This window comes from Erinaceus europaeus, chromosome 15, assembly GCF_950295315.1.
Source record: "Erinaceus europaeus chromosome 15, mEriEur2.1, whole genome shotgun sequence".
In the NCBI taxonomy this organism is placed as follows: Eukaryota; Metazoa; Chordata; class Mammalia; order Eulipotyphla; family Erinaceidae; genus Erinaceus; species Erinaceus europaeus.
In genome coordinates, this window is record NC_080176.1 from 69,305,189 (window position 1) to 69,316,420 (window position 11,232).

Genomic DNA, 11,232 nt, shown 5'->3' on the forward strand with positions numbered 1-11,232 from the left:
ATTATTTTAGCAGTGAATAAGACTCGCAATGGAAAATACACTAAGAGTTAATTCTGGTCAACCTGAAGGAGAGAGGGAAAGGGGTACGTGTTTATCTGGTATTGATAATAAAATAGAACAGAGTAAAAAACCTGTCCTGTTTTCAGCTTGTATGGCTCCAGATTGCCTCAGGCCCCCTGAGCATAGGCAGCTGGTTGGCTACTTAGAAAGAAAAAAGGCCAAAGGTTTCAGAAGGGAATAGAATTAGAATGAATGACACCCCCTGGTGGGACAGGAATCTTGGTAAAGAAAGAAGCTCAGCAGGGGAGCCTGCTAGGAGCAGATCTCTGGGCCCCAGGGACTGGTTATGGGAGGGGGAGTGGGGAGGGGATGCACTTTGGGAATAATAATTTAAAAGAAAAAATTTTTTCCCTTTCTTTTTATTCTATTTTCTAACCTAAATTGAGTTATAGTCACCTCCTTGGTGTTACCACTAGGACTCCTTATTGACTGGCCTACTAAAGGCAAAAAAATCCTACTGTTTCCAGTAGATGTGGTCAGAGCTCAAGCCACTAGCAGCTTCTCATTCAGCCATCTTCCGGAATCCCCTTAACCATCCAATTTCATAGACTCTAAATCCAAGAGATTTGTGGCCCTCAGAGTTGGAAAGAGCAAACTCTAGCCACTTTCTTCTTTTCTTTTTCTTGGATCACTGGTGTTTAAACAAGCCTAAAAAAATAGAGATAGTGCCCTAGTAAACTTATAGTTCCCTTCTTCATAAATATGTCTCTAAGAGAAAATAATTCTTTACTTTGAGATTACGGTAGAATGTAGAAATAATAGAGTTGAGTTAATTCATTGCCTACTCAGTGACTGAGTTATTGCCATTTAGTAATGAAGATAAGAATCTTAAAAATTAACTAAAATTGCCTACATAGTAGCAAAATCCTTACCCTAACAAATCATTTTATTAAGAGAAGCAGTCATTTTCAGGACAGTTGCTGACACGCAGGTACAATTTCCCGTCTCCTTGTGGTAGTTGTCCACACTACTCCCATCCAAGTCTTCCCCTGATGCCCTCTTCCCCAGTTCTAGCCCAAAGTCCTTTACTTTGCTGCAATACACCATCTGTAGTTGAGGCTTTACTTTGTGTTTGCTCATTCTTTCCTTTTTTTTCTTAGTTTCCACCTATAAGTGAGATCAGCCAAGTTTCCAAGATGTAAAAATACAAGAAAATACAGATGTAGGGCAATTATTCGCACTACTAGCTAGCTCCATTTCCTTAACCTGGGTAAAATATATATTTTATTTTATCTAGTGTGTATTTATTAACTTCATGTTAGAGACTATAAAAAAGGTACTGCCACCAACTTTCAGCTCCTTTAGAAATAGAAATGGCTAACATTAGAGGTTATGTGTGCACATTGTAGTTATTTGTTTTTTCTGGTCTTTTCTTTGACATCTGATATGTGGTTGACTTTTCTGAGTGGTTCTCAAGGATCAGGGATAGAGGAGAAGAAAGGCTAAACATTTTTTGAGAAACTTTAGGAAGTCAAGGACTTTTGTTTTCTTGGTTTGAGGGACAATTGATTTTGCATTTTTTTCCCACTGAGACTTGACCTTGAATGCACTCTTGGCTTTATTTTTAACAAGAAACAGGATGTTATGATACGCCGTTTGACATAATTATTATTGGTTTCTTCACTGCATAACGGAGAGTGAGTTTTTCTTACACCCAATTGATACTGCAATAGGTATTTATTTTCTTCATTTTTTATTTATGATTAAGAGTGGACCACACAATTCTAAGATTACAGGGAATGTGTAGTTCCTACTGCACCCACTACCAAGGCTTCTGCAGTGCTATTAAAATACTTTTTGTGTTGTTTTGAATGTGCTTATTAAAAATATATACACATTTTAAAATAAAAAATTAAAATATGCACAACATACCAAAAAGAAGGAAATCATTTTATAGAGTTATTATTACACAGGAAAAAAAACAATACAATTATAAAAATAGTACCCATTACTATTCCTACTAGTTCTTAGACTAAAGTTCTTAAAGAAAACTTTGAATGTCAACAATACACTTTCTTTTTTTTTTTTAACAATACACTTTGACGGTAAGTATTTATAGAATTTTAGGTAAGTATTTTAGCTGTCAATTATTTGTATCTCAATTTTATAATGAAAAAAAGTCTTTAAAAGTTTAAAATTTTTCATTCTAGCTTTGAAGTTAATAAATACTGTAATCACAGTTTCTTGCTCTCTGTTGCTTATCCAGTTTTTAATATTGGCTTATAATGTGTCTTATACTTTTTAATGAAGGGCTTTGCACCATTTATCTCGCCTGAGAGACCTGGTTGATGATACCAGTGGGATACAGCCACCGAAAATGTGAAGAGGAAAGTAAAGCTGTCTAACCAAAAAATAGTCACCACAGGAAAAAATGTATTTTCCTGTGCATAAACTGATAACTAACTATAAGTCCCACATTATTCTGTGATTGCTTCAGGTTTTACATGCTTTTAAAGAAACATTTTGGAAATGTCCCTTGGTTTTGTGACCTGTCCTTTTTTTCTACCAAAATACCAGAATGTTAAATGAAAGGACCCACAGTGTACTCTGCAGTCTGATTTTGGTTTTCAGCCCAGCAATTACCTTACTGTTTGGAAGTGGAGGATTTCTGTTCTTGAGGCTTACATGAACTCAATCATCATTGTCATTCTCATCCTGTCACCTGTTTCTGGATCATTAAGGAACTCTACCTGATTTCTCTCCATAATCTCTTAACTTAAAGGACTTTGATACTGGTAACTATTTTTAAGAAAAATTGTTATGATATAACTTACCCATGTGGATGTTTGTTGCTTTTACATTCCCATAGTATAATTTTACATATTCTGTATTGCAAATAAGACTAATTTAATGTTATTTATTAACATGATATAGTGCTAGAAGTACTTTGTTACAGAATCCAAGAGAGCCTCATACAATTAGTGCTTTTATTAAGAATAATATAGATTACTTGACACTACATTTTTTGGGAGAATTGTATGAAAAACTTGTCAGTAATTATACAGTTTTCCATATTAGAGTTTTTGGATCAGTTCAGGCTGATGAAAAGATCTGAGATCATTGCTAATTGCTTTATTAAATTTGATAACTAAAGAAAATATATAAAATCAGAACAAGTATTTTAAAACCATCTTTTAGAAGTTGACATTTCTTTATAACTGGTTTTGGTCGGGAAATTTTTTGTCTCTAGCTGGAACTGAACAGAACTCTATTATAATTTTGCAATTTTAACCAAGTAAAATGCTTAGAATGCATCTTTATCAATGAAAGATAATCATGTTAAAGCATGTTGGATGAAACATTTTTAAAAGGCAGATAAAATTGAATGAATACACACACACACACACACACAAACTGGAAATTAATATGTCACCCAAATGACAGCATCTTTGCTAGGTAGCAAATTTGATTTTTCTCATAATGAAAGTACTGATAATTTAGTTATAAGAACTGATGTGTTAAGGCTGTTGGAAGAAGTCTGTTCTATTTTTCTTGACCCTGTTAGTCGCTATAACTTCTTTTTGCTCAGTATGATGCACACTTGCTAATATAGTCAATTTGTTTTATTTACTCCATGTTTTATTCCCATTGTGTAAAATATGTTTAGTCTTACCTAAAAGGGAGTTAAAATAATAGCCTGTTTGAGATATTCCTTAAATAATCGATGTACTTACATGCTTCATATTTCAGTTTATTTTTTAGATTTATGGGGGGGAGGGAACAAAAAAGTATTGAAACTATTGAGTTTATTTTATTAGTTTTATAAGATTTATTTATTTTTTTAGGAGAACCAGAGCATCACTCTGGCACATGCATTGCCAAGTTTTTTGAAAAGACTCAAGCCAGGGGGAGAGAGTATTTTCAGAGATACCTGTCACAGGGAGATCAGAAATTGTGCCTGTGTGCCAACAATTGTACTTAAAACGCTTAAACCTCCCAATAAAAATGATAAAAAAAATAAAATTACCTTGTGAATATAAAATTTTACCAATCTTTTTCTCTCTTTTAGCATATTGAAAATGGCAAATAGAAAAATTTTAATAAGACATTTCTTTAAAATTTTATTAGTTTAAAAGAGACAGGCAGAAATTGAGAGGGAAGGGGGTGTTAGGAAGAGTGATAGGCCAGCAGCACTGCTTCACCGCTTGTGAAACTTTCCCTGTACCTTGTAACGAACGTGCTCAGCTGGGTTCACCACGGCCTGGCTCCCAAGACACTTAGTTGAGTCTAAAAGGATACAAAACCCAGTTCCAAAAATTATTTGAAATAAAGTGATGAATGTGAAAAGAAACTCAGCTGTGTTTTCTTTATCAGATAACTTTTTTTCAGTTTTTTGTTTGTTTTGTTTTTTCCTGTTTTAACTATTTTGGGCTTCATAGAGATTAAGAGATTTCTGACCAAATTAAGAAGATTTACTTTGGGTATATTTGAGTTTTATCTCTCTAGTGTTACTGTTAAGCTATATATATATATATATTTTTTTTACTGTTTTGTACTTAATGTTTAGAATAATATTTTATTAAGTTTGTATGTTGTCATGGTTATGATTTGGTTACATTTAACCATTTAACATGGTTATAGTTATCCAAAATATTGAAGACTAGTTTCCTTTGATTTTTTTTTTCATATCTCATCTTTTACTCTGTCTGAAAATCTTTTGATATATTAGCTATTAGGAAGTGAATGTGCCATAAGGTGAAGTTAGCATAAAAGGAGAGAGAATAAGCTAAAAACCAATAAAATTGGTGATCTCTGAACAATTGAAACCTCACAAATAAAAGACTTTTTATTGGATAAGCATGGTTATATGTGGTATTTGTTGTGTTTGGTTGTGGGGTGGGAACTTCAGGAACCTTCAGACATGCAAGTATCCATGATTGTGTTTCACTGAGCTTAAATCTGAACACATTGTAGCAGTTTATTTTTAGGGAGCATTGCTCAGCTCTGGTTTATGGTGGTGCAGGGGATTGAACCTGGGACCTCAGAGCATCAGGCATAAAAGTCTCTTCTCAAAGCCATTATGCTGTCTGCTCCTGCCCTATATATTTTTTTTTCTGAAATACTTAAAATTATTTTTTACTTCTCTGCTTCCTTTCATTCTTTTATATTCATATGTAATTAAGATAATTATTCTTTACAACAGAAATTTTTTGCACTCCCATTTAATTGTTTTTATACAGGATCCCTTTGACATTTCTCACTACGTAACAAATGTAAGAACTCATTATTTTACACCATAAACAATTCATTTGCTCCTGATACTATTTCAATTATAAACGTCTCTCCACTCACTTTAGTCTTTAAAGATAGGCAGGTTGAAGGGATGCTTTGTGCACTACTACTAAGCCTTACAGGCTTAATTCAGTGAATTTACTGTGGTTCATCTTTTTTTCCCCTCATTCTCTTTTCATGTATTCTTACCCTTTTTGCACATTTTCCTTATTTGAAACATAATTTTCTTTAATTCTGCCTATATACAGCTTATGTGGTATATCTGTTTGTTTTAAATTAATGATTTGATAATGATTGACAAGATTTTGGGGTAGGGCTACAAGTCCATGCATTTCCCACCACTAGAGTTCCTTATCCTATCTCTTCCATTGGAAAGTTCCCTATTTATCTCTCTGAGAGTATGGACCAAATATCTCTATGAAGGTAGAAGGTCTGACTTCTGCAATTGCTTCTTCACTGGTCATAGGTGTTGACAGGTCAATCCATAACCCCCCAGCCAGTTTCCGTAGTGTGGTAGGGCTCTGGGGAGGTGGGGTTCCAGGACAATTTGGTGAGGTCATCTGCCCAGGTGAGTCAGGTTGGCATCATGGTAACATCTGCAACTTGGCTGAAAAGCATTACGATAAAATGCCAAACAAACTATTTGTCAGGAACCTAACCTATGTACTGAGAGACTAAAGGCCAGCTGGTCTGCAGCAAACTTGTAAACTCAGCCAGTCAGTCTGCTGCAGCTATTTCTTCAATAAAATTTAAACTCAAATATTAACATCCTCTTTGCAACCATGTCAGTTTATGGGTGTTACCCCTCACATCTGGAATACCAAGAGGAGTCTTATTATCTCAACTCTTAGCACAATTGAGAACTTTATATTAAATCCCCCTTAAAAATCACTCTGTGAGAGCCAGATGACTTGCTGGGTAGGCTGCACATCTTGCTCCCCGTGCCACACCGTGTTCAAACATGGCACCAGTTGTGAGGTATTGAGATACTAGAAGAAGCTTCTCACTATCTGAACAAATAGAAGGTATACGTTCTACTTTTGAGTCAGCCCTTCAACTTCAAAACCCCATCTCAAGAGACTTTTCAGTCCTCAGTTTATTCCTAGAAGAAATATTAACGCACTTTCAGTTATTACTGAGCATTATCTTGGCTATTGGCATAAAACAGTCTTGTCCTTGACATAGAGATACAGTATCAAATAATGTGAGTCCATGGAATGGTACTGGTTATGCTGGAGGTCATGGTAGACTTCTTAGTTAAAGGAGCATATGAGCAGACAGGAAGTTAAGAGTGAATCAGGAGGCATTGGAAGAAGGCCTGTCAGCTGGAGCAAATAGTGCAAAGGCTTGGAGATAGAAGCTAGTTGTAGTTGAGAACATTAAAGAAGATCAAGATACTTGAGTCAAGAGAACAAATGGGTTGGTGAGGAGAGTGAGAGGTACTATTACCTAAAACTTTTATATTGGGAACATCACATTTACTCTGAAATAGGAGTCACTAGAAATGTTTAGACATAGCTATCACTGAAGATGGTTTTAGGGATAAATTGGCCATATTTTGGAGACTAGAAAAAAAAATAAAAACAGCTTTGTGTCTGAGTCTTCCCCTCTGTATTACCATATTGGTAGGTGGTACTTGCTAGAGTCTTAAGTGCCAGGCATACCTTTTCTCATTCATTTAACCCTTGCCACTTTCTCCTTTCTCATCAATAGATAAAATCTTTTAAAAAAATGCTACATGACTTATGTACATGTAGGTGTACTCATGTTACATGTAGGTGTAACTTGGGAGAAAGAGGTTGAAAGGAAGAATATGGGACAAAACTTGGACTGAGGATGGTGTACTGCACCAATGCAAGGGGCAATGGGGAGAGAGTGAAATAGGGAGTCTGAGGGGAGAGGGTGTTTGGGGTCCTCGATATAGGGGATAAGAGTAGGTAGCGGACACCTGTTAATGTAGAACTGGGAAACCTTATGTATGTACAGACAAATGTGCTGCAATTCATTAACCCTCCAATAAAATAAAGCTAGAATGTAGACTTTTTAAAAGAGATATATATGTACTACTTATTAAAGATAAAGGTAAATGAAAGACCAGTGCTTTCTGTCATATGTGCTCGAAATTGAACTCAAGGTCTCACACATCCAAGTCTTGAGTTCTCACCGAATCTCCTCCCTGACTTCTAAAACTTTTTGGGAGGGGGGATTAGAAGGAGGTAGGGTTAATGGTTTACAGTATAGTTATTGAGATATGGGTACAGTTTCTCATCTCTATGGTAGATAATCTGTAAGACATACCCTCAATGTAAGTCCATTTATTGAGTTTTCTATCATGTTTTAGTGTGAAATGCATTCCAAGATAGTAGGTAGGTATTGTTATGCATAGTGATGTTTAGAGGACTGCTAGTTTGTCTTGGTTTGTACTATTTGATGTGTTGAAGAGTCCACTTGTGTTTGGGGACAAGAGTATCAGAAGGCAAAAGGAATGAGAACAAAGCAGTCTCTCTTGGATGACGATCCAGCTACCAATGACAGAAACATCATACATAACTTGACCAAACCAGAATTAGGGGGAATATGCTAATAAGCCTGACCAATTAGTAATTCAGCACCCCTTTAATCAATGTTGTCTTCATTTTTTTTGGAGAGACACACAAAAAAATTAAATTTTTTTATTTCACTGATGTAAACTAAATATTAAAGTAAGGGAAGTGTTGCAAATGTATCTCAAATGTCTGTGTATGAGCATGCTTGTGTGTGTCTTCAGGATCAATTTTTTTTTAAATTTTTATTTATAAAAAGGAAACACTGACAAAACCACAGGATAAGAGGGGTACAACTCCTCACAGTACCCACCACCGGAACTCCATATCTCATCCCCTCCCCTGATAGCTTTCCTATTCTTTATCCCTCTGGGAGTATGGATCCAGGATCATTATGGGGTGCAGAAGGTGGAAGGTCTGGCTTCTGCAATTGTTTCTCTGCTGTACATAAGCGTTGACAGGTCGGTCCATACTCCCAGCCTGTCTCTCTCTTTCCTTAGTGGGGCGGGGTTCTGGGGAAGTGGAGCTCCAGGACACATTGGTGGGGTCATCTGCCCAGGGTTATCGCTGGGGTTCAGTGCCAGCACTATGAATTCACTGCTCCTGCCAGCAGCCATTTTTTTCCTCATCCCTGCCCTTTCTATTTGACAGGACAGAGAAATTGAGAGGGAAGGAGGAGATAGGGAGAGAAAAATAAACACCTGCAAACCTGCCTCACCGATCCTGAAGGGGATCCTTGTGTGTGGTAAACTGTGTGCCACCACCCAGCGAAACTGGATCACATTTCTTAGGAAGATTTAAAAGTTAATATCTTGCCACCATATTAATTGGGTCACTCTGGGTTTGTTGATCTGATAAATTTCAGTTTACAAGTTGAGCTAACGGTGCCTGCCTTGCACAGTTGTAAAGATTGAACCAGGCAATTCCTTTAGAAGCCCTTTAACATAGTACCTCATTTCTACTAAGCACCCAGTATTAGCTTTTGTTGAAAAATACAATTATATCAACATTTTGTGTCACAAGTTCAGCAGATTATGATTGTTTCTTGACATTTAGCTGCCTGTGTTAGGAATTTTATAGTGATTCAAGTCAGTAAGGACTATTGAATTTTTCCCCACAAGAGGGCACTGTCTACTGTTACAACTAACAGGATCAAGAAACCGCTTGATTTCCAAATGTCCTTAATCTGCTTTTGAGGGCAGGCCCTGGCATTTACTCTACCTACGCCAATGGCCAGTGGCAAAGCAATTACAGAAGCCGGAACTCCCCCCTTCTGCATTCCCCAATTTTATTTTATATTTTGGTCTATACTCCCAGTATGTGGGGGTTGACGGTGGAGGTGGGAGAGGATAATAGGGGAAGAGGACCACAGGACTATGAACTCCAATTCTATCAGGATCTGGAGAGAGAAGAGGAAAAAGGATCATTCAGATGTAGTAATAGGTGTATGTGTAACTTGGAAAGGAAGAAAGGAAGTACTTTAGGACAAAATGGACAACTATATACAAATATAGATAGCTATAGAACTAACAGTTAACTCATATCTGCATCCTTGGGAGAACAACTATCTTCCAATGGGGTGAGGACACAACTCTGATGGTAGTAATGATGTGAAATTATACCCCTATTATCCTATAATTTTATAAATCAATATTAAGTCACAAAACTTAAAAAAGCATGTCTTATTCTCTAAATAAGACTTTAAAAAAAATTGGGGGAACCGGGCAGTGGAGCAGTGGGTTAAGTGCACATGGCGCAAAGCGCAAGGACCAGCATAAGGTTCTGGGTTCGAGGCCCCGGTTCCCCACCTGCAGGGGAGTCACTTCACAGGCAGTGAAGCAGGTCTGCAGGTGTCCATCTTTCTCTCCCCCTCTCTGTCTTCCCCTCCTCTCTTCATATCTCTCTGTCCTATCCAACAATGACGACATCAATAACTACAACAATAAAACAAGGGCAACAAAAGGGAATAAATAAATAAATAAATGGTATAATTTAAAAAATTAAAAAAAGAAAAAAAAAGGAAGATTGGTCCTGAAATGAGTGCAGCCTAGAATGTTCCTAGCTGTGACAATGGACTGTGAACTTAGACTGACAGGGAAATAGAGGCTACATAGCCACCTAAACATGAATAGATATGGGCCCTAGGGTAGATCAATTGGGTTAACAACTAATGGTATTTATACACTTGTCTCATATTTGGGAGCTACTCTCTGTCCTAATCCAGCTTTCTAGTCCAATGCTCAACTCTGGACACCATTTTCCCAGACAACACTTTTAGCCCACCTGCATGTTAGCTGTTGGGCTCAGTCAATAATTACTAAAATCATTAGTCATATGGAACATACCTAAAATAGACTTCCTAGCTTCTTCCCACACGAAAACCCCTAGTTTCATTTGTTCTATTCCTATCTTTGGATTCCTGTTTTATTGAACAAGTTGCTTTTTTTTTTTTTTATAAATTAGACTCACTCATTTTTCTTTCTCCTAGTTCATTATTTATATTCAAAATATCAATTGTATTTTAATTAGAGGGCTTAAAATTGTATTATGTCTTTATTATTTCTTTTTTAAATTTGGGTTTTTTAAAAATTATTATTATATATATTTTTTAATTTAAGAAAGTATTAATTAACAAAACCATAGGGTAGAAGGGGTACAATTCCACACAATTCCCATCACCCATTCTCCATATCCCACCCCCTCCCCTGATAGCTTTCCCATTCTCTGGCCCTCTGGGAGCATGGACCCAGGGTCATTGTGGGTTGCAGAAGGTAGAAGGTCTGGCTTCTGTAATTGCTTCCCCGCTGAACATGGGCATTGACTGGTCGGTCCAGTCTGCCTCTCTCTTTCCCTAGTAGGGTGGGTCTCTGGGGAAGCGGAGCTCCAGGACACATTGGTGGAGTCTTCAGTCCAGGGAAGCCTGGCCGGCATCCTGATGACATCTGGAACCTGGTGACTGAAAAGAGAGTTAACATATGAAGCCAAACAAGTTGTTGAGCAATCATGAACCCAAAGCTTGGACTGGTGGAGAGGAAGTGTTAGGGGGATACTCACTGCAAACTCTAGTGTACTTCTGCTTTCAGGTATATATTTTGCAGTAGTTTACGGATATGTGTGAACATATGCTCTCTCTCACAGAAACTGGTGTATATCTAGGTTTTCAGACTTTGTTAGAAAGTGAACCACCTGGGATGGAATTAGAGTATACTATGAAAAGAAAGGTCTCACCTGAGTAATGAAGCTGAAGGGTTGTCATTCCACATGTGAAGTCTCTGGACACAGTCTGAGGTGAAGCATGTTGAGGTGGCAATCGTTGTGTTGATTAGGTTGTGATCGGCAGATGCAATATTATTTGATATGGATTGGGAGAGGTATATGGGAAAGTGGGCCCTATCCA

The 11,232-nt window shown here is 37.0% G+C and overlaps 1 protein-coding gene across 4 annotated transcripts in view; it reads left to right on the forward strand.

Moving 5' to 3' along the window:
• C15H18orf54 (chromosome 15 C18orf54 homolog) overlaps positions 1-4,857 on the forward strand; it is a 29,047-nt gene extending 24,190 nt beyond the window's left edge. For all 4 annotated transcript variants that reach the window (XM_060173902.1, XM_007519216.3, XM_060173900.1 and 1 more), the window contains one exon: positions 2,311-4,857. In XM_060173902.1, coding sequence (XP_060029885.1) covers positions 2,311-2,383 — 73 coding nt within the window. In that variant the 3' untranslated portion in view covers positions 2,384-4,857. The remainder of the gene's footprint in view (positions 1-2,310) is intronic.
• The last annotated feature ends 6,375 nt before the right edge of the window (positions 4,858-11,232 follow it).